Genomic DNA, 25,021 nt, shown 5'->3' with positions numbered 1-25,021 from the left:
CATATCCTGCCTTCAGTCTCTGAGGATTCCCCACATCACTATTTTCCAGACGGCCCCAGTATCCCTGCTTATATGCAGCTTAAAACGACATTTTGCACAACTCCCCTCTGTACTTCCTGCGTACGCCCCCCTAACCGCTGCCCAGCCATTGGCCAGTAATCTGATCCTGACAGACCAATAGAAAACAAGCCGTCCCTGGTCATTCCTACAGAGCGAGCCCAACCTGTACTGCTGGGGAGCCTGGGGAGAGGTACTTCTGGAGTACCGGAAGGCGATGGTTTATAGAGCTACAGACACAAAATCCAAAGCAGAACCACACTGCAACTTTGCTTAAACGGAATACCACTTTAACCCCTTAACAACCACTCATATGCCTTTTGACAGCGGCCGTTGAGGGGCTTTAGGCCTCATGTCCACGGGCAAAAGAAGAATTAAAATCCGCAGCGGATTTTAACTCTTCTCCTGCCCGCGGATCCGCACCCCATAGGGATGCATTGACCACCCGCAGGTAGATAAATACCCGCGGATCGTCAATAAAAGGGATTTTTTTAAAAATGGAGCATGAAAAAATCTGGACCATGCTCCATTTTCATGCGGGTCTCCCGCGGGGACGGCTCCCGCGGGCTTCTATTGAAGCCTATGGAAGCCGTCCGGATCCGCGGGAGACAAAAATCGGAATTTACTCACCCGCTCCGGTTCTTCTCTTCGCCGCGGCGCCATCTTCTCTCCGTCGCGGCCGGATCTTTTTTCTTCGGGCCGGCGCATGCGCAGGGCACGTCACCGACGTCATCCTGCGCATCCGCCGGGCCGAAGAAAGAAGATCCGGCCGCGACGCAGAGAAGATGACACCGCAGCGAAGGAAGGATCCGGAGCGGGCGGGAGGTAAGTTTATTCTGATTTATTCTTATTTTCAGCCCTCATGTCCGCGGGCCCGATTTTCCCCGTGGACATGAGGCCTTAGTCTGATGCGCCGACTTTTAACAGCACTGCATCAGAAGCCTGGTGTCCCGTGCCAGGGTGAGCAGGAGCTTAGCTGTTGGATAACAGCCTGGCACCTGCTTAAACCACGGACACCAAAGAAACCTCTTATTCCCGCTGGTCAACCCTTTGTATGTTGCGGTCAGTGTAAAATGCTGACAGGAGAGGGCTCTCTCACCCATTGGACCCCTGCAATGTGATCCCCCTGCTATGGCACCCGGAAGCTTGAATATCGCCAGCTACGGTGGCCTATGAGGCTCAGCTTTTATAATAGGGTTTATAATACACTGCAATACTTAATTATATTCGTGTATTAGAAGACTCCGCCCCCGCTCCAGCCGCACTCCGTTGCCTCCCAGCCCCAGCTGCAGGCGAACATTGTCCCAGCTCAAAGCCCTTCCCTTGTATTAGCAGTCGGCAGCAGGGAGGACACAATGGCGGCGGTCCCCGAAATCACCCCCCCCCCCCCATCACCACTCCGTAGCTGTATTTGGCTCGGCAGCAGGGAGGACAGAGCGGCGGCGGTCCCCGAACTCGCACACGCCGTCCACCCACTGCAGCAACACAGCAAGTAGCCGACAGCGGTACCCGACACTTACAGCCTACAGCTGAAACAGGAGGACAGCTGGCAGGCCGGAGGACAGGCGGTTAGCTGCAGCACAGCACATCCTAAGGCTAACACACGGAGGCAGTTTACCTCCTTCCAGGACCTTTAGCTCTTGACCCTATCAGGAGCTAGGGGTGGGAGAGGGGCGTTCCTCCTGTCAGATCCCTAGCTTCCGGTGACGTCAAGATACACTGATACCGGTTGAGGCTGCCCTCCACCTTGTTTGTATAATTTCCATAAAACGTCTGTCACACCTGTATCTGTTGTTCGGAGCATCCAAAGTAGTCACTCAGGAATTTGCATAGGGTAACAAAAAATTACATTCTTGTCATCATCATATGTGACTAGCCCTACTGCCGGGCTGAACAGTCTGTGTACAGAAGCCGCTGCTGCCGCGTCCTTGCCGCACCCGGCAAGGTCTTGGCCCCCTTGTCCTGGCTACAACCAACTGGGGAATCTATGCTGGCCTCATTACATGATGAAGAACACAGTGAGCACCGCAGACCCGCTGCCTGTCGGCTGAGTCAGTCCTTTGGTGTATAGGGATGCCAGGACAACATGTAGCCACAGTGTGCACGCTGTCAGAGAGCCCCGACATCACCGGTCAACTGAAGTTTTATTGGGCTCCTCAATGTATCTGTCTAGAAGCTGATGGCTCCTTGGTATTTTTTTCCAGTCTGGAGCCCTTCTTTCCATTATTTTGGCTCCGGCATAGAAGCCAAACATTGTAAACAAGTGCTGAGCTTGGCTCATAACAGGCAGGAATGGCGCCCAACAGACTCCACCAACTACAATGAGGCTCTTCAGGTTTGTCCGGAAAAACATCGAGCCGCTTGTCAGAAACCCGAGCAAAACCCTGCCTTTTTCTGTCCGGAATTCTGTGCCTGAAAGGTTCCGATGTGAACAAAACCTGGAAAAATAACAATGGCGATGATGACACCTGGAAACAGAAAAGGAGTATTCTGCCATCTAAGGCCACGCTGCTACTACTGCAGCTTGTCAACACCGGACGTGGTGGTGGGAGACAAGATTAAGGGTTCTTGAAAGGCCGGTGACACCCCGTTTGTGATTGGCTGCAAGGCTGGCCCCCCTTCCTTGGCCTCACAGGTCCTGCCACTCAGCACTGCGGTCTCGTGATGTGAGTGACCCCGGTCTGACTGTAGCCGGCGGCGCCCTTCCGGCAGCACTGCTGTCACTGTGGCCTCACATCTCCCCTTACCTGCCCCGCTGTCACTCTCACCGTCGTGGAGGAAGCTGATGAACTCCGCTCCCCTTTACCGGCTCATCTGTCACTCTCCCTGGCGGCTGCATTCTCCCACCTCCGATCCCATTACCTGGCCCACTGTCAATCTCCCCGGACTGGAAAAGGTAATCGGCCGGCCGGCTCCTAATGCAGTGGGGGAGAAGACAGCAGAGAGAGCCGCCGGTCGCCACATGTCAGCACTGCTGAGCAGCGGTGGGGCCGAGCGTGAGCAGCAGAGCACTTTGCCGGAAGCAGTGTCACACACGGCTGACACCCGCAGCATGGTGGAGGTCAGTGGTGCCAGCGGCGGAGAGGTGTATGTTCCCCAGGCGCAGTTTGTATTGATGTTTGCCTGGCGAGTTAGGGGGGAGGGGGGGGGGGGGGGGGGAGGTGTTTCGGTTAGGCTCAGATTATTACCTCTAAATGCTTCCATGTTACAGGTGTAACACATGTCTCTATATACAGCTGTAACATGGCAGCATGTAGAGCTAATCATGTAAGCCTAACAGGAAAACCAACCCTAACCCTCCAGGCCAGGCAAACATCACTACAGACGCTGCTGCTAGGACCTGGCAGAATTCAGCCAATCGGGAGCTAGGGATGTGACAGGGGCGTTCCTCCATGCAAGCCCTGTCAAACCCCTAGCTTCTGGTGGTGACAAGGTACAATAGTACCAGGCACGCTAATGGGATTGTACTGACGTCAATCCGGCAGTTTATTACACGGCAGAACTCCGAGGCACTGGATCAAACACCAGTCAGTGGAGAAATTCACGTAGCCCCCCCCCCCCAACACAGAGACCACACCAAGAAGCCACATGTCTGCGTTGTGTAAAAAGACGCCGCGTTGCCCACTATCAGCTCTAGCCACCGAGGCGCCGCGTTGCCCACTATCGGCTCTAGCCACCGAGGCGCCGCGTTGCCCACTATCGGCTCTAGCCACCGAGGCGCCGCGTTGCCCACTATCGGCTCTAGCCACCGAGGCGCCGCGTTGCCCACTATCGGCTCTAGCCACCGAGGCGCCGCGTTGCCCACTATCGGCTCTAGCCACCGAGGCGCCACGTTGCCCACTATCGGCTCTAGCCACCGTGAAGCTGCAGGAAGAAATAGAGCGGACACAGGACCGCCATTCGCAGAATCAGTGGGGGTTGTGGAGGCGAGAACCCCAGCGGTCAGATCCATCCTGGGGCGAGGTGATAGGAGTTCATGGCGGTACGACCCCTTTTATGTTACTACACTCGTTTCCAGACACAGGACATTGAATAGAGCCGGTGTGTCCATCACGGCGGAGGACCGGTATAGCGGGCGATCTCCACGCAGGGCGGCGTGTTCTACAGCGCTCATCGCTGGGGTGACAGGTCAGGCATCTGCGCCCAACGGGCCGTCCCGTGTAACAGAGCCTGGAGGGAGCGTTTACCACTGCCCCGCGGGCGACCCGGCACGCCAGCCTGACCCTGTGAGAGTGGCCTAAGAAAGCGGGTGCCCCTCACACCTGTGGCAGCTCCGGGTGGCGATGATGGAGAACACGCGGCGTCTGGCATCCCGATTGGCGCTTTACCAGACACAATGGCGCAGCGAGCTCCATCGTACCGGATCATCTGCGCTGAAGGCTCCGTACAACCCCCAACGCAGACGGGGAAACATACAGGTCATACAACACGCTACATACAACATGCTACATACAACACCTAACTGGAGGGCTTACTACATACAACATGCTACATATAACATGCTACATACTACATCTAACTGGAGGGCTTACTACATACAACACATAACATGCTACATACTACACTGGAGGGCTTACTACATACAACACGTTAGGCCGAGCTGTGGATGAAGGGGCCAGCAGCCGCCATGCTCCCCTCCCTGCGGCCTGCACTCACTTGTCCTCCTTGGACTTGTCGCTCTCGACAGCCCCGGCGCTCTCCGGCCCTTCGGCGGACTTCTGCGCCTCCTGCTCCGCGGGCTCCTCGGGTTTGGAGCAGAAGGCTCTGAGCTGCGCCAGCGGCGCCCGGCCTCTCCCCGCGCCGGCCCCGTCCCCGCTGAGGGCCGCCCGCAGCGCCGCCGCCCTCCAGTAAGGTTTTCGGTTTAGCAGGACGATCTGCTGGAGGAGCTGCGATCTCCCGAGACGGAGCATGTTGGTGAGGAGAACGGAGGAAGCGGGGAGCCGCCTCGTACAGTCCGCTGTGTGAGGGGGCGGCGGCCGCTCATTGGCTGCAGCTGTCAGTGTAGCGGCTCGGGATTGGCGGGTGGGATCTGTGAGGGGAGGCGGCGGGCTGACGGGCCGTGAGGGGCGGACGGCGGGCTGAGCTCAGACAGCTGGGTGGTGGGCCGTGAGTAGAGGGCGGCGGACGGGACTCACAGCCCCGCGGCCCACAGATGCCGCCGTGGACCGAGGCCGTCAGGGTGTGAGCTCCGTTATACTTGCGGCGCGCGACCGTTATTCCTGTCAGATCAGCCGGGATGCGCAGCGTGGACGGGAGGAACTGCTGTGAGGTCCGCGGCGCCTCCTACTACAGACCTGCGGGTGGGGAAGAGGGGCTGCTGTGGGGTCCGCGGCGCCTCCTACTACAGACCTGCGGGTGGGGAAGAGGGGCTGCTGTGGGGTCCGCGGCGCCTCCTACTACAGACCTGCGGGTGGGGAAGAGGGGCTGCTGTGGGGTCCGCGGCGCCTCCTACTACAGACCTGCGGGTGGGGAAGAGGGGCTGCTGTGGGGTCCGCGGCGCCTCCTACTACAGACCTGCGGGTGGGGAAGAGGGGCTGCTGTGGGGTCCACGGCGCCTCCTACTACAGACCTGCGGGTGGGGAAGAGGGGCTGCTATGGGGTCCACAGCGCCTCCTACTACAGACCTGCGGGTAGGGAGGAGGGGCTGCTGTGGGGTCCGCGGCGCCTCCTACTACAGACCTGCCGGGGTCCTAGCGGTGGGGAAGAGGGGCTGCTGTGGGGTCCACGGCGCCTCCTACTACAGACCTGCGGGTGGGGAAGAGGAGCTGCTGTGGGGTCCACGGCGCCTCCTACTACAGACCTGCGGGTGGGGAAGAGGAGCTGCTATGGGGTACACAGCGCCTCCTACTACAGACCTGGCGGTGGGCAGGAGGGGGCTGCTATGGGGTCCGCGGTGTTCTTACTACAGACCAGCTGGGGTCCTAGCGGTGGTGGAGAGGGGCTGCTGTGGCGTCCGTGGTGCCTCCTACTACAGACCAGCTGGGGTCCTAGCGGTGGGGAGGAGGGGCTGCTATGGGGTCCGCGGCGTCTCCTACTACAGACCAGCTGGGGTCCTAGCGGTGGGGAAGAGGGGCTGCTATGGGGTCCGCGGCGTCTCCTACTACAGACCAGCTGGGGTCCTAGCGGTGGGGAAGAGGGGCTGCTATGGGGTCCGCGGCGCCTCCTACTACAGACCTGGCGGTGGGCCGGAGGGGGCTGCTATGGGGTCCGCGGCGTCTCCTACTACAGAACAGCTGGGGTCCTAGCGGTGGTGAAGAGGGGCTGCTGTGGCGTCCGTGGTTCCTCCTACTACAGACTAGCTGGGGTCCTAGCGGTGGGGAGGAGGGGCTGCTATGGGGTCCGCGGCGTCTCCTACTACAGACCAGCTGGGGTCCTAGCGGTGGGGAAGAGGGGCTGCTATGGGGTCCGCGGCGTCTCCTACTACAGACCAGCTGGGGTCCTAGCGGTGGGGAAGAGGGGCTGCTGTGGGGTCCGCGGCGCCTCCTACTACAGACCACCCGGGGTCCTAGCAGTGGGGAAGAGGGGCTGCTGTGGGGTCTGCGCGCCTCCTACTACAGGCCAGTCGGGGTCCTGGCGGTAAGGAAGAGGGGCTGCTGTGGCTCCTCCTACTACAGACCCGTCGGGGTCCTGGCGGTGGGGAAGAGGGGCTGCTGTGGTGTCCGCGGCGCCTCCTACTACAGACCTGGCTGGCGGTGGGCCGGAGGGGCTGCTGTGGGGTCTGCGAGCCTCCTACTACAGACCAGCAGGGGTCCTGGCAGTGGTGCAGAGGGGCTGCTGTGGCGTCCGTGGTGCCTCCTACTACAGACCAGCTGGGATCCTAGCGGTGGGGGAGAGAGGCTCCTGTGGGGTCTGTGGCACCTCCTACTACAGAGCAGCCAGGGTCCTAGCGGTGGGAGAGAGGGGCTGCAGTGGGGTCTATGGCGCCTCCTACTACAGACCTGGCGGTGGGCGAGAGGGGCCTGTATTGGTTCCGCGGCGCCTCCTACTACAGATCAGCCAGGGTCCTGGAGAGGGGCTGCTGTGGGGTCCGCGGCGCCTCATACTACAGACCAGCCGGGGTCCTGGCGGTGGGGGAGAGGGGCTGCTGTGGGGTCTGCGGCACCTTCTACTACAGACCAGTCAGGGTCCTAGCAGTGGGGGAAAGGGGTTGCTGTGGGGTCTGCGGCATCTTCTACTACAGAGTATCCAGGGTCCTAGCGGTGGTGGAGAGGGGCTGCTGTGGGGTCCACGGCGCCTCCTACTACAGACCAGCCAGGGTCCTAGCGGTGGAGAAGAGGGAATGCTGTGGGGTCCACGGCGCCTCCTACTACAGACCAGCCGGGGTCCTGGCGGTGGAGAAGAGGGAATGCTGTGGGGTCCGCGGCGCCTCCTACTACAGACCAACCAGTGTCCTGGCGGTGGTGGAGAGGGGCTGCTGTGGGGTCCGCGGCACCCCCTACTACAGACCAGCCAGGGTCCTAGCGTTGGGAGAGAGGGGCTGCTGTGGGGTCCACGGCGCCTCCTACTACAGACCTGGCGATGGGCCAGAGGGGCTGCTGTGGGGTCCGCGGCGCCTTCTACTACAGAGCATCCAGGGTCCTAGCGGTGTTACTATGGATTATCAGTTCTTCAATGTAATGTTTCCACAACCACTGAGCCCTGTAACATGTATAGTACATAAAGCGGAAGGAGGTATATGATACACTGAGCCCTGTAGTATGTATAGGGTATATAGCAGGAGGGGACACATTATACACTGAGCCCTGTAGTATGTATAGTATATATAGCAGGAGGGGACACATTATACACTGAGCCCTGTATTATGTATAGTATATATAGCAGGAGGGGACACATTATACACTGAGCCCTGTATTATGTATAGTATATATACCAGGAGAGGACACATTATACACTGAGCCCTGTAGTATGTATTGTATATATAGCAGGAGGGGAGCACATTATACACTGAGCCCTGTAGTATGTATAGTATATATAGCTGGAGGGGGCACATTATACATTGAGCCCTGTAGTATGTATTGTATATATAGCAGGAGGGGGCACATTATACATTGAGCCCTGTAGTATGTATAGTATATATAGCAGGAGGGGACACATTATACACTGATCCCTGTAGTATGTATAGTATATATAGCAGTAGGGGGACATTATACGCTGATCTCTGTGGTATGTATAGTATATATAGCAGGAGGGGACACATTATACACTGAGTCCTGTAGTATGTATAGTATATAGCAGGAGGGGACACATTATACACTGAGCCCTGTAGTATGTATAGTATATATAGCAAGAGGGGAGCACATTATACACTGAGCCCTGTAGTATGTATAGTATATATAGCAGGAGGGGACAAATTATACACTGAGCCCTGTAGTATGTATAGTATATATAGCAGGAGGGGACACATTATACACTGAGCCCTGTAGTATGTATAGTATATATAGCAGGAGGGGACACATTATACACTGAGCCCTGTAGTATGTATAGTATATATAGCAGGAGGGGACACATTATACACTGAGCCCTGTAGTATGTATAGTATATATAGCAGGAGGGGACACATTATACACTGAGCCCTGTAGTATGTATAGTATATATAGCAGGAGGGGACACATTATACACTGAGCCCTGTAGTATGTATAGTATATATAGCAGGAGGGGACACATTATACACTGAGCCCTGTAGTATGTATTGTATATATAGCAGAAGGGGACACATTATACACTGAGCCCTGTAGTATGTATAGTATATATAGCAGGAGAAGGACACATTATACACTGAGCCCTGTAGTATGTATAGTATATATAGCAGGAGAAGGACACATTATACACTGAGCCCTGTAGTATGTATAGTATATATAGCAGGAGAAGGACACATTATACACTGAGCCCTGTAGTATGTATAGTATATATAGCAGGAGAGGGGCACATTATACACTGAGCCCTGCAGTATGTATAGTATATATATCAGGAGGGAGTACATTATACACTGAGCCCTGTAGTATGTATAGTATATATAGCAGGAGGAGGACGCATTATACACTGATCCCTGTAGTATGTATAGTATATATAGCAGGAGAGGGGCACATTATACACTTGAGCCCTGTACTATGTATAGTATATATATCAGGAGGGAGCACATTATACACTGAGCCCTGTAGTATGTATAGTATACTAGCTGATATACCCGGCTTCGCCCGAGTTAATTTGGTACTGGTGTTTATCTGGTGTTCACACGGAAAATCTTATGAAGTCGTGGTTACTTTAGAGACACCGAGGAAAAAAATATGTTCACCATTTTGCACGCTTCTTTGCGTTACCCAGGAAACACCACGGGGAGGTAACCATGCGACGTATATAAAATAAAAAAATTAAATTAAAAAGATTTGTGAAAAACAAATAAGAAAACAATTGAATTTTAAAAGGAAATAATAATTCCTCGTTAAAACTAAAAAGGTAGATTTTTGAAAATGTCACCCCACAGAATGTCCACCTCACACACGCTGCTCAGAACACAGATCAGATAGATTCCTCTCAGTGTATAGGCAGATAGAGAGATTTATCTTAGACTGTATGTGAAAATGCCACCCCGCAGAATGTCCACCTCACACACACTGCTCATAACACACAGATCAGATAGATTCCTCTCAGTGTATAGGCAGATAGAGAGATTTATCTCAGACTGTATGTGAAAATGCCACTACACAGAATGTCCACCTCTCACACGCTGCTCATAACACACAGATCAGATAGATTCCTCACAGTGTATAGGCAGAAAGGAGAGAGATTTATCTCAGACTGTATGTGAAAATGTCACCCCCACAGAATGTGCCACCTCACACACGCTGCTCATAACACACAGATCAGATAGATTCCTCTCAGTGTATAGGCAGATAGAGAGATTTATCTCAGACTTTATGTGAAAATGTCACCCCACAGAATGTCCACCTCACACACGCTGCTCATAACACAGATCAGATAGATTCCTCTCAGTGTATAGGCAGATAGAGAGATTTATCTCAGACTGTATGTGAAAATGCCACCCCGCAGAATGTCCACCTCACACACGCTGCTCATAACACAGATCAGATAGATTCCTCTCAGTGTATAGGCAGATAGGAGAGAGATTTATCTCAGACTGTATGTGAAAATGTCACCCCACAGAATGTCCACCTCTCACACGCTGCTCATAACACACAGCTCAGATAGATTCCTCTCAGTGTATAGGCAGATAGAGAGATTTATCTCAGACTGTATGTGAAAATGTCACCCCACAGAATGTCCACCTTACACACGCTGCTCATAACACACAGATCAGATAGATTCCTCTCAGTGTATAGGCAGATGGGAGAGAGATTTATCTCAGACTGTATGTTTAAATGCCACCATACAGAATGTGCCACCTCAAACACGCTGCTCATAACACAGCTCAGATAGATTCCTCTCAGTATATAGGCAGATAGAGAGATTTATTTTAGACTGTATGTGAAAATGTCACGCCCGCAGAATGTCCACCTCTCACACGCTGCTCATAACACACCGATCAGATAAATTCCTCTCAGTGTATAGGCAGATAGAAGAGAGATTTATCTCAGACTGTATGTGAAAATGTCACCCCACAGAATGTCCACCTCTCGCACACTGCTCATCATACAGTTCAGATAGATGCCTCTCAGTGTATAGTCAGATAGGAGAGAGAATGTCACCCCACAGAATGTGCCATCTCACACACGCTGCTCATCACACACAGATCAGATAGAGTCCTCTCTGTGTATAGGCAGATACAAAAGAGATTTATCTCAGACTGTATGTGAAAATGTCACCCCACAGAATGTCCACCTCTCACACGCTGCTCATAACACACAGATCAGATAGATTCCTCTCAGTGTATAGGCAGATAGGAGAGAGATTTATGTATGTGAAAATGCCACTACACAGAATGTGCCACCTCACACACACTGCTTATAACACACAGATCAGATAGATTCCTCTCTGTGTATAGGCAGATAGGAAAGAGATTTATCTAAGACTGTATGTGAAAATGTCACCCCACAGAATGTGCCACCTCACACACGCTGCTCAGAACACACAGATCAGATAGATTCCTCTCAGTGTATAGGCAGATAGGAGAAAGATTTATCTAAGACTGTATGTGAAAATGCCACTACACAGAATGTCCACTTCCCACACACTGCTCATAACACACAGATCAGATAGATTCCTTACAGTCTATAGGCAGAAAGGAGAGAGATTTATCTCAGACTGTATGTGAAAATGTCACCCCACAGAATGTCCACCTCTCACACGCTGCTCATAACACACAGATTAGATAGATTCCTCTCAGTGTATAGGCAGATAGAAGAGAGATTTATCTTAGACTGTATGTGAATGTCACCCCACAGAATGTCCACCTCTCACACGCTGCTCATAACACACAGCTCAGATAGATTCCTCTCACTGTATAGGCAGATAGGAGAGAGATTTATCTCAGACTGTATGTGAAAATGTTACCCCACAGAATGTGCCACCTCTCACACGCTGCTCATAACACACAGAACAGATAGATTCCTCTCAGTGTATAGGCAGATAGAGAGATTTATAACAGACTGTATGGGAAAATGTCACCCCACAGAATGTCCACCTCTCGCACACTGCTTATCATGCAGTTCAGATAGATGCCTTTCAGTGTATAGGCAGATAGGAGAGAGATTTATCTCAGACTGTATGTGAAAATGCCACTACACAGAATGTCCACCTCACACACACTGCTCATAACACGCAGATCAGATAGATTCCTCACAGTGTATAGGCAGAAAGGAGAGAGATTTATCTCAGACTGTATGTGAAAATGTCACCCCACAGAATGTGCCACCTCACACACACTGCTCATAACACACAGCTCAGATAGATTCCTCTCACTGTATTGGCAGATAGGAGAAAGATTTATCTCAGACTCTATGTGAAAATGTCATCCCACAGAATGTGCCACCTCACACACGCTGCTCATAACACACAGATCAGATAGATTCCTCTCAGTGTAAAGGCAGATAGAGAGATTTATCTCAGACTGTATGTGAAAATGTCACCCCACAGAATGTGCCACCTCACACACACTGCTCATAACACACAGCTCAGATAGATTCCTCTCACTGTATTGGCAGATAGGAGAAAGATTTATCTCAGACTCTATGTGAAAATGTCATCCCACAGAATGTGCCACCTCACACACGCTGCTCATAACACACAGATCAGATAGATTCCTCTCTGTGTATAGGCAGATAGGAAAGAGATTTATCTCAGACTGTATGTGAAAATGTCACCCCACAGAATGTCCACCTCTCACGCTGCTCATAACACACAGATCAGATAGATTCCTCTCAGTGTATAGGCAGATAGGAGAGAGATTTATCTCAGACTGTATGTGAAAATGCCACTGCACAGAATGTCCACCTCACACACACTGCTCATAACACACAGATCAGATAGATTCCTCACAGTGTATAGGCAGAAAGGAGAGCGATTTATCTCAGACTGTATGTGAAAATGTCACCCCACAGAATGTGCCACCTCACACACACTGCTCATAACACACAGATCAGATAGATTCCTCTCAGTGTATAGGCAGATAGAGAGATTTATCTCAGACTGTATGTGAAAATGTCACCCCACAGAATATGCCACCTCAGACACACTGCTCATAACACACAGATCAGATAGGTTTCTCTCAGTGTATAGGCAGATAGAGAGATTTATCTCAGACTGTATGTGAAAATGTCACCCCACAGAATGTGCCACCTCACACACACTGCTCATAACACACAGATCAGATAGATTCCTCTCACTGTATAGGCAGATAGGAGAGAGATTTATCTCAGACTGTATGTGAAAATGTCACCCCACAGAATGTCCACCTCACACACACTGCTCATAACCAACAGATCAGATAGATTCCTCTCAGTGTATAGGCAGATAGAGAGATTTATCTCAGACTGTATGTGAAAATGCCACTACACAGAATGTCCACCTCACACACACTGCTCATAACACACAGATCAGATAGATTCCTCACAGTGTATAGGCAGAAAGGAGAGAGATTTATCTCAGACTGTATGTGAAAATGTCACCCCACAGAATGTGCCACCTCACACACACTGCTCATAACACACAGCTCAGATAGATTCCTCTCACTGTATTGGCAGATAGGAGAAAGATTTATCTCAGACTCTATGTGAAAATGTCATCCCACAGAATGTGCCACCTCACACACGCTGCTCATAACACACAGATCAGATAGATTCCTCTCAGTGTATAGGCAGATAGAGAGATTTATCTCAGACTGTATGTGAAAATGTCACCCCACAGAATGTGCCACCTCACACACACTGCTCATAACACACAGCTCAGATAGATTCCTCTCACTGTATTGGCAGATAGGAGAAAGATTTATCTCAGACTCTATGTGAAAATGTCATCCCACAGAATGTGCCACCTCACACACGCTGCTCATAACACACAGATCAGATAGATTCCTCTCTGTGTATAGGCAGATAGGAAAGAGATTTATCTCAGACTGTATGTGAAAATGTCACCCCACAGAATGTCCACCTCTCACACGCTGCTCATAACACACAGATCAGATAGATTCCTCTCAGTGTATAGGCAGATAGGAGAGAGATTTATCTCAGACTGTATGTGAAAATGCCACTGCACAGAATGTCCACCTCACACACACTGCTCATAACACACAGATCAGATAGATTCCTCACAGTGTATAGGCAGAAAGGAGAGCGATTTATCTCAGACTGTATGTGAAAATGTCACCCCACAGAATGTGCCACCTCACACACACTGCTCATAACACACAGATCAGATAGATTCCTCTCACTGTATAGGCAGATAGGAAAGAGATATATCTCAGACTGTATGTGAAAATGTCACCCCACAGAATGTCCACCTCACACACACTGCTCATAACACACAGATCAGATAGATTCCTCTCAGTGTATAGGCAGATAGAGAGATTTATCTCAGACTGTATGTGAAAATGTCACCCCACAGAATATGCCACCTCACACACACTGCTCATAACACACAGATCAGATAGGTTCCTCTCAGTGTATAGGCAGATAGAGAGATTTATCTCAGACTGTATGTGAAAATGTCACCCCACAGAATGTGCCACCTCACACACACTGCTCATAACACACAGATCAGATAGATTCCTCTCACTGTATAGGCAGATAGGAGAGAGATTTATCTCAGACTGTATGTGAAAATGTCACCCCACAGAATGTCCACCTCACACACACTGCTCATAACCAACAGATCAGATAGATTCCTCTCAGTGTATAGGCAGATAGGAGAGAGATTTATCTCAGACTGTATGTGAAAATGCCACTACACAGAATGTCCACCTCACACACACTGCTCATAACACACAGATCAGAAAGATTCCTCACAGTGTATAGGCAGATAGGAGAGAGATTTATCTCAGTCTCTATGTGAAAATGTCACCCCACAGAATATGCCACCTCACACACACTGCTCATAACACACAGATCAGATAGATTCCTCTCACTGTATAGGCAGATAGGAGAGAGATTTATCTCAGACTGTATGTGAAAATGTCACCCCACAGAATGTCCACCTCACACACACTGCTCATAACCAACAGATCAGATAGATTCCTCTCAGTGTATAGGCAGATAGAGAGATTTATCTCAGACTGTATGTGAAAATGCCACTACACAGAATGTCCACCTCACACACACTGCTCATAACACACAGATCAGATAGATTCCTCACAGTGTATAGGCAGATAGGAGAGAGATTTATCTCAGTCTCTATGTGAAAATGTCACCCCACAGAATATGCCACCTCACACACACTGCTCATAACACACAGATCAGATAGGTTCCTCTCAGTGTATAGGCAGATAGAGAGATTTATCTCAGACTGTATGTGAAAATGTCACCCCACAGAATGTGCCACCTCACACACACTGCTAATAACACACAGCTCAGATAGATTCCTCTCACTGTATAGGCAGATAGGAGAGAGATTTATCTCAGACTGTATGTGAAAATGTCACCCCACAGAATGTCCACCTCACACACACTGCTCATAACCAACAGATCAGATAGATTCCTCTCAGTGTATAGGCAGATAGAGAGATTTATCTCAGACTGTATGTGAAAATGTCACCCCGCAGAATGTGCCATCTCACACACGCTGCTCATAACACACAGATAAGATATATTCCTCTCAGTGTATAGGCAGAAAGGAGAGGGATTTATCTCAGACTGTATGTATAGTATATATAGCAGGAGGGGACACATTATACACTGAGCCCTGTAGTATGTATAGTATATATAGCAGGAGGGGACACATTATACACTGAACCCTATAGTATATATAGCAGGAGGGGACACATTATACACTGAGCCCTGTATTATGTATAGTATATATACCAGGAGAGGACAGATTATACACTGATCCCTGTAGTATGTATAGTATATATAGCTGGAGGGGACACATTATATACTGAGCCCTGTATTATGTATAGGGTATATAGCAGGAGGGGACACATTATATACTGAGCCCTGTATTATGTATAGTATATATACCAGGAGAGGACACATTTCACACTGAGCCCTGTAGTATGAATAGTGCATATAACTGGTGGGGTGCAAGTTATACACCGCGCTGTAGTATATTATAATACGTATAGCAGAAGAGGGGTATATTATGCACATCTCTGCAGTAAGTGTAGTACCTATAGCATGAGGGTGACAACTTATACACTTAGTCCTGTAGTAAGTATAGCGGGGGGGAGGGGGCATATATTATGCGCTGAGCCCTGTAGTATGTATAGTTAAGGTGACTAGACGTCCCGATTTATGCGGGACGGTAGCCTTTTGTGCCGCTTTCGGGTCGTCTCGCCACCATGAAGGTGATTACCTGCCATGCTGCTGCAGCTCCCCAGCTGGAAATCACTTAGGCTCTGCTACGGGGGCACATCACTTAGGCTCTGACGGCAGTGTGTGCACTTGGGTTCCTCTTCCTCGACTTCTTGTTAGTTCTGCAGTGGGAGAGGAGAAGGGAGGAGGAGTCCGGGTGCACACATTTCAGACCACAGCAGCGCTGTGTAGAAGAGCAATAGCACTTTGAAAATGAGGAGGTAAGTATGTTGGTCTCAGGGGGGCGCATAGTATTGAGGCTACTATGGGGTCACTATTACTACTAGGGCTGGTATAATGTCCCCAATATCGGCTGCAGTAGTAATAGTATTACTACTGAGGCCAATAAAGGGGACTCTATTACTACTAAGGCCACTTTTTTATGTGACAACATACCTCAAGCTGACTTAGGGTATGTTTACACGTGGCGGAAACGCTGCACAATGTCCACAGTCGAAATTTCCATTGCAGATTCTGCAGCATTTCTGCACTCAAAAAGCAGGTAAAGTCTGCACCATTGGTGTAGATTTTGATTGGAAATCAGCTGCGTATCCGCAGCTAATTTTATACTATGTAGTGCGCTGCTCACCCCTGAAGGCTTCCAACAGTCAGCGCTCCCCGACCTCCAGTTTCCAGCAGACTAGTCAGGTGAGGCCACTGCCAGTCACTGGGAACCGGAAGCCGAGGAGCGCTGACAGCGGGATGCCCTTGAAGGAGGTGAGGGGTGCGCCGCATAGCATGTAATCAGCTGCGGACACGTCAAAATCCACGCCAATAGTAAGGACTTTTACAGTTTTTTTGGAAGTAAAATCAGCTGCGGACATTCCACAGCATTTCCACCACCTGTAAATATACTCTTAAACAGACTTATTTGCCATTGCAGACTAAATCAGTGCTTTATTCAAGAGGCTATACGGTGTCGCGGTGTGAACATTGTGTAACGCGCAGGTCAAGATTTTTGGTCGCACTTAGTGGCAAGGAAGACATTGGCTAACATCTACAGCTCATCCTAGAGATGCAGAGTGCAAAAGCATCTTCAAAAGCAATGATCGCGTTTTTCTCAAAGTCTAATTCGCACAGGTGGAAGCAAAACCAGCAGCAGCGGAAGGTACATTAACGCGTAGCACACAGCTGTCACAATCGTTTTTTGCTCCATGGACTGTATGTCCAGATTGATACAAAAACTCTGATTCTCAATGCACATGTGCTAGGACAACATGTGAAGCGATTGTGACAAGTTAGACAATGCCAGTTATTTGACAGTGTGTACGGAAGCATCTAACCACAAGATATCAGACTGTGCCCACTATTAGTCAGATATTTTGCTCCGCTTCGGGCATTGAAATAAGAATCTTAGAAGTTCGATCTCTTCCTGGTGAAACAGCAGATACAATTTGTGATTTCATTGTTGATGTGTTGCAGAAACATAATTTAAATCATAAGACCGCAGCATTTGGTGCTGACAATGCTAATACCAATTTTGCGGGTCTTTAAAAAGAGAGGACTTAAAGGGGTTGTCCTGCAGATAAAGTAAATTTTTTTTTTCTGCAGAGGCCACCTGCAAAACAAAGCACTTAAAAGATACATTAAAAGCTATTTAAATAGCACTTTCCACTTACCTGCAGCAGCTTTTTCTTTACTTTGTAAAAATTATTTTCAAAGATGGCGCCCCGGGTCTTCTCGCATGGTGCACAGCGGGTCTTCTCCCATGGTGCACCACTGTATATGCTCTGACGTGCACGCTCCCGATGACGTCGGTGCCTCTCGTCCAGCAGCAGAGGCAGGCAGACACTCACTCCGCTCTGGTATCTGAAACCAGGAAGTGAATGTACTGCGCATGCACCGACCGGCGGCGCGCATCCCCTGCAAGGCTTCCAGAAAGAGCGCGGTCCTGGCTGAAGAAAGAACTACTGCGCATGCGCAGATGAGAAGGGGCTCGTCCCCGCGCCGACGAGAGCTGCTGCTGGCCTAACAAGAAGAAAAGAAGAGTTCTTGTCGTAACCAGGGACAACCGAGGAGCAACACAGGGGGGGGGGGGGGGGCACCCTACAAGTAAGTCAATAACTTCTGTTTGCATCATTTTCCATGCACAATGTATATTAAAAAGTGCATGGAAATGGGCAAACAGAAGTAATGAGATTTAATGTTTATGGCCGGACAACCCCTTTAATGCATTTGCAAGAGCATGTTGGGAAAATCTTTGTTGGAATTGGCTGCGCTGCTCATATCATTCCTAATGCCATACACACTGCGAGTGATTGCCTACCAATTGATGTGAAAGCAGTCGTTCTGATAATCTATTATTATTTCTACGTCTGTGCTGCTCGCGTCGAGTCACTCATGGACTTCTGGGAATTGGTGTAGAGTATCAGTAGATTTTGGGATATTGGAAGACTAGATGCTTTCTCTCTGCCGTTGAAGGGATTGTAAAACTATTATTTAAACCATACTTTTTAACACAAAAAAATGCCCTACAATGATTTGCACATTTTTGGTCCTTGTGCTGAATTGTGGCCTTTCTTTGTTCACAACATTGCAGCAATATTACATAGCACAATCCTGAGGATAGCGCAACAAACTGTGACACCACTTGGGGTATTGTATTCTTATGTTTTTGGACCAAATTGTCAAGAGCCAGCAAGTGAATACAGGTTCATTGCGAACGAGGTACGTCTGAAGGTAATATGTCATTTTTATGACAATTGCATGAATATCTTAGGTAGAGATCAAATCAGTTTGAAGACATAAATTTGGGTGGGGTGTGTTGAAAGTTATGCCTTATTGGACAGCTTTGAGAGAAGCCTACAATTATAATCAAAATGTCAAAACATTGCATTCAACATTTGGCAATCTCATTAAATAATTCACTATGCCAGACAGTTTGTAACATCATAAAAAATCAAAAGGAAACAGTGACAGGCGGAGATATGCCCACTGAAATGCACAATACCAGAGGTTAGCCAGAAGGGAAAGGGAACTATTTCTAAACATGCAATGCATGGAAGTGGAAGAAGACAAAAGAATAAGAAGGACAAAAGACTTCTTCCAGAAAATTAGAAACATAGGAGGTACATTTCAGGCAAAGATGGCAAGGATCCAACAGAAGCGGAAGATATCAAGAGAAGTTGGCGAGAATATATGGAAGATCTTTATAGGAAGGATAATAATATTGAGGATAGCTATGACGGTGCGGTGAGTGAATTAGAACAAGACAACCTGAGGAGTGAGGTTGAATGCGCCTTAAGAAGCCTTGCTTATAACAAGGCAGCAGGAGACGACGGTATCTTGAAAGATGATGCTGCCAAGGTAATGCAATGCCATATGCCAGCAATTATGGAAAACACAAGAATGGCCATCAGATTGGAAAAAATCAATTTATATCCCCATAACAAAAAATAGAAACACTAAAGAATGTTCCATCGCCCAGTGGTCCTTATCTCACATGCGAGTAAGGTAATTCTCAAGATCCTGCAAGGTAGACTCCAGCAATTCATGGAGCGAGAGTTGCCAAATGTACAAGCTGGGTTCAGAAAAGGCAGAGGAACTAGAGACCAAATTGCCAATATCTGCTGGATAATAGATGCAGGCAGGGAATTTCAGAAAATAATCTATTTATGTTTTATTGATTATTCTAAAGCCTTTGATTGTGTGGATTATAATAAACTATGGCAAGTTCTTGGTGGTATGAGGATACCAAGTTTTGCAGTGCCCTTCTTTTCTAAGAAACATCTACTCTTCAATGAAATATGAGGCCTTGGCAACAGTGAGAGTACAACTGCTACTGAGGGTCCATCGCCTGCAGGCTTTTATGCACTACATCAAAAGAAAAAGGATCCAATCTTTTATGGCAGGTAGAACTGAGCTTTTCCCTATCGACTCCACGACAGCACTCCTGAGATTACCTCCTCCTGATGGGTCAGGAACACACACAGAGGATTAAAACATCCCCGATTTCCCACCTTCCCCAGCTTTTTTCCTGTCTTGCCAGGAGGCAGGTATCCCAGAGAGGTGCTGAGGGGGGCTGGCGCTTCTATCATGAAGAGTGACACACCGGATTGGAGTAAGCAGGCGCTGTTCTCCCTTCCAGAGGATCTTTACCCAGGATGCTGCAGGCGTGCTTCACCTGGGCCAGATTCCACCCCACTGCGGTCCAGGTGGGCTTTGCAGTCTGCTGGCTGGTTTTTCTCTCCGCTCCTGACACTGCTAGCAGGGTTCTTGTAGGCCTGCATATGGCAGGCACAGTGTTCTGTCACTCCCCTTGTCGGTGCTGGGGAGGACGAAGCCTGCGGGGCCATGTGACCGGCGCGATGACACAATCATGTTGATGTTGGGGTCTTTGCAGAGCGGCAAATTTGAAATTAAAATAGAATCTGAGAGAAAGTGATCGCCAGTGTTTGGATCCTGCGGTGTTCAGGACCTTTATCCAGCATCTCTGCAGTATCTCATAGCATGAGTGCTCTAGTACTGGACAAAACCAAACCAGCTACTACCTCTGGGGTCGTATCTAGCCCATTGGCTAAAAAGTTACTGGTTTAAATATATGTGTGGAAAGTCTATACATTTATAGGGGAAACCAACCACAAAAATCTGTCTAAACAAATGCACGGCTTGCGTAAAAAAGCTGCAGTCAGCATATGATGAATCTCTTTGTAAATTTTGTATCGCTAAAATCATTAAGGAAAAATCAAGGGGATTTATGGACAACAATAAAACCTTAATTAGGGAAAAAGTCTGCTCGGCCTTAGTATCTCAAGAGGCGCGTCCAGCTTCGGCCTCTTCTCCGAAACAGCAAAAGAGACCAAGCAGTCCCTATTATTTCACTGATTATGAAAAAAGTTCTTTAAATTTGGCACCTGAAGAACAAGCAGATGCCATAGGATCTTCTTACAAAGATGATTATTAAAAAATTTAGTTTAATCCCTAGGATATTACGAAGTTATTAAGGCTATCAGAGCCACATTGAGCATGGAAGAGCCCAGAAAAAAACGCACAATGCGGGATGAAGTCTTTGGTGGCTTAGGGAAGAGACACAGGCATACCTTCCCCCAGTTCACGTTAACATGCAGAAAAGTATCAAAAAGGAATGGAGCAGGCCAGACAAAAACTCCTTTTCATCTAAAGGTATCAAGAGGCGCTACCCCTTTTGCAGAGGAGATCTGTACAGACTGGGAAGAAATACTCAGGGTAGACATTCCCGTGGCCAAACGTACGACTCTGCCTTTTGAAGATGCCACCCAGTTGAGAGATCCAATGGACAGAAAGGCAGAGGGTCTCCTAAAAAAGACCTGGGAGGCAGCCTCCAATATACTGAGGCCAGGAGTAGCAGTCACTTGTGTCGCCAGGACACTAAACAAGAGTAGTGGACCTGGTTTTAGAGGATAAGGCAACAATCCTCAAATGTCAGAGAGCTTTTAGCGATCCTGAAGCCCCTTCAGAAAATAGAGGGGGTCATCCGAGGCAGACATCTGAGGATCCGTTCGGACAACACGATGGCAGACATCAGGGAGGGACAAGATGCGGGGCCCTACAGAGTATAGCGCAAAAAAATCTTCTTGTGGGCAGGGAAAAATGTTGATCTCAGCAATCCATCTAAGAGGAGTTCTAAATCAGGAGGCAGACTTCTTAAGCAGACATCAAATACATCCCAGAGAATGGTCCCTCTCGCAAGAGATCTTCAATAAACTAACAACCAGATGGGGAACTCCTCACACAGACCTCTTTACGACAAGGAAGAATTGCAAACTAAAAAGATTCTTCTCACTCAGTCCAAGAGACCACCCTGCAGCAATAGATGCTCTTACATAGGGCTGGGGCCGGGGATTGGTCTATGCATTCCCTCCGATTTCATTAATTCTAAGAGTTCTGTAGAAGTTTCGCTGCCAGAAGTGCATCTTTATATTGATAGCTCCCTTTTGGGCAAGAAGGAGCTGGTTTGGGCTCCTAAAGAGTCTAAGTTGGCAGGTTCCAGTCTTATTGCTAGTACATCCAGACCTCTTAACTCAGGGTCCTCTAAAGCACCCAGACCTGATAAGCCTTCATCTGTCAGCTTAGATTTTAAGAAATCTATGCTGCTAGGATGAGGTTTTTCTTCAGAGTTAGTGAACACACTACTACTCAGTAGGAAGGAATCAACAAACAAAATTTACCAAAAGGTCTGGAATAAATCTGTAGCTTGGTGTAGGAAAGAGGGAAACTATTTTTTTCCTCTCCCGACATCCCCATTATCCTGGAGTTCCTTCAGGGGGTCTGGTCAAGGACCTCTTTCCAAACACCCTGAGAGTCCAGATAGCGGCACTCTGTGCCATTTTTAACACTAGGCTTTCAGAAAACCCCTGGATAATAAGATTCCTTAGGGCAGCGGACACTATGAAGCCCAGGATCCATAGCATAGTGCCCCCAATGGAACTTAAATTGGGTTCTTATGGGTCTGTCCAGGTCCCCATTTGAACCCATAGATTCGGTATCTATTAGAAATTTAACCTTACAAAATGAATTCTTAGTTCCCATTACTTCAGCAAGGAGAATAAGCGAGCTACAGGCCCTGTCCCTCAGTTACCCATTTTATAGAGTGACAGATAAAATAATTCTTAAACTAGATCCGTCCTTGCTTCCAAAGGTGGTATCTTCTTTCCATAGATCTCAAGACTTAGTTAGCCCCTCGTTTTGACGTAACCCCAAAAATGAGAAGGAATTCCACTGCCTAGATGTCAGAAGGGCAGTACTCCAATATATTAATGCCACAAGCCAGTGGACACAGGACAGTAACCTTTTTGGATTAAATTAGCTATCGCACAAGCCTACAATGTGATAGATAAGGCAACCACCCCAAAAATCTTAGAGCTCACTTAGCAAGGGCCGTGTACACATCCTGGGCAGAAAGAGCATCTGCATTAGTAGAACAGATTTGTAGAGCAGCACTTTGGAAGAAAAAACATACATTTACCAAACACTATAGACTAGATGTACAGGCGGACAAAGGTCTGGTTTTCGGCCGTACTGTAGTCCTACCCTAACAAAATTTAGTTGGTAAGCCCCAGGTGTGCTGTTGTGGAGATGATAGAGAAAAGGTAGATTATACTTACCGATAATTGGGTTTTTAGGGAGTCCCCACGACAGCACCCATACCTCCCCCCTCTTCCCCCCCAAAAAAGGGAAATATATTTTAGTTTTGATACCGATTTAGGTAGTTAATTTAGTTGAGGTTCCTACCCCTGGAGGTTTTGTTATAAATCACTGAGGAAGATGGGAAAGGGGGGGGGGGGGGGGTTAGCTCTCTGTGTGTGTTCCTGTCCTATCAGGAGGAGGTGATTTCAGCTGTGCTGTCGTGGAGACTCCCTAAAAACCCCATTATTGGTAAGTATAATCTACCTTTTTATGATATATATTTTTGCCATTTACATATACCTCCCTGTCCTGTGAGAAAGCATACAATGATAACCAGAAATACAGAGCATGCCTATACGATGCTACAAGAGTATATCAATAGCCCATCCAGTGCTCCAGCTAGGAAACAATCACAGGGCATTCCTCCATGTCCTTTCTTTTCTTTTTTTAAAATAACTCTGTTCTTTTTATAATGGCCGAGGTTAAATCCTATGTCGTGATAAGCCCCGCCTCCCTGACCACACCTCTGTCCCACTGGGAAAATCTGGTCACCTTAGTTTAGTCTATATAACAGAAGGGGGTCACATTATACACTGAGCCCTGTAGTATGTATAGTGCATATAGCAGGAGGGGGCACAATATATACTGAGCCTTGTAGTATATATAGCAGAAGGGGACGCATTATACACTGAGCCCTGTAGTATGTATAGTATATATAGCAGGAGGGGGACACATACACTGCGCCTTCTAGTAAGTATACTATATATGGCAGGAGGCGACAATATATGCTGAGCCCTGTAGTTTGTATAGTGTAAAAATAGCAGGAGGTGGGCACATTATACACTGAGCCTACAGTATGTGTGTGTATGTATAATATATAGCGAAAGACTGACGAACCCGCCACTAATTCTATAAGTCCTGCTTTCCTACAAACTTTAAATTTAGCACAACAATTCTTTAGGACGTAAATAGGAAAAGTAAAGGGGTCGCAACTTGATTATTCAATTCTAAGTGCAACAGTGACTCTACTTCATCTCTATATGCATATACTGAGGAGAATCTACCTCGCCTCTATGTTCATATACTGAGGAGAATCTACCTCGCCTCTATGTTCATATGCTGAGGGGAATCTACCTCGCCTCTATGTTCATATACTGAGGAGAATCTACTTCGCCTCTATGTTCATATACTGAGGAGAATCTACCTCGCCTCTATGTTCATATACTGAGGAGAATCTACCTCGCCTCTATGTTCATATACTGAGGAGAATCTACCTCGCCTCTATGTTCATATACTGAGGAGAATCTACCTCGCCTCTATGTTCATATACTGAGGAGAATCTACCTCTCCTCTATGTTCATATGCTGAGGGGAATCTACCTCGCCTCTAGGTGCATATACTGAGGAGAATCTACCTCGCCTCTAGGTGCATATACTGAGGAGAATCTACCTCGCCTCTATGTTCAGATACTGAGGTGAATCTACCTCGCCTCTAGGTGCATATACTGAGGAGAATCTACTTCATCTCTATGTTCATATACTGAGGAGAATCTACCTCGCCTCTATGTTCATATACTGAGGAGAATCTACCTCACCTCTATGTTCATATACTGAGGAGAATCTACCTCGCCTCTATGTTCATATACTGAGGAGAATCTACCTCTCCTCTATGTTCATATGCTGAGGGGAATCTACCTCGCCTCTAGGTGCATATACTGAGGAGAATCTACCTCGCCTCTAGGTGCATATACTGAGGAGAATCTACCTCGCCTCTATGTTCATATACTGAGGAGAATCTACCTCGCCTCTAGGTGCATATACTGAGGAGAATCTACTTCATCTCTATGTTCATATACTGAGGAGAATCTACCTCGCCTCTATGTTCATATACTGAGGAGAATCTAC

General features: G+C 48.4%; 1 protein-coding gene across 3 annotated transcripts in view; it reads right to left on the bottom strand.

The window, feature by feature from the left end:
- GLS (glutaminase) overlaps positions 1 to 5,044 on the bottom strand; it is a 158,257-nt gene extending 153,213 nt beyond the window's left edge. The window contains exon 1 of one of the 3 annotated variants that reach the window (XM_066577226.1): positions 4,714 to 5,044. In XM_066577226.1, coding sequence (XP_066433323.1) covers positions 4,714 to 4,967 — 254 coding nt within the window. In that variant the 5' untranslated portion in view covers positions 4,968 to 5,044. The remainder of the gene's footprint in view (positions 1 to 4,713) is intronic. The other 2 variants (XM_066577228.1, XM_066577227.1) reach the window with 2 other exon arrangements.
- Positions 5,045 to 25,021: the final 19,977 nt, after the last annotated feature.

Source organism: Eleutherodactylus coqui, chromosome 8 (genome assembly GCF_035609145.1).
Source record: "Eleutherodactylus coqui strain aEleCoq1 chromosome 8, aEleCoq1.hap1, whole genome shotgun sequence".
NCBI classification, from domain to species: domain Eukaryota; kingdom Metazoa; phylum Chordata; class Amphibia; order Anura; family Eleutherodactylidae; genus Eleutherodactylus; species Eleutherodactylus coqui.
The sequence above is the reverse complement of the archived record's forward strand: the minus strand, read 5'-3'. Positions and strand labels throughout refer to the sequence as shown.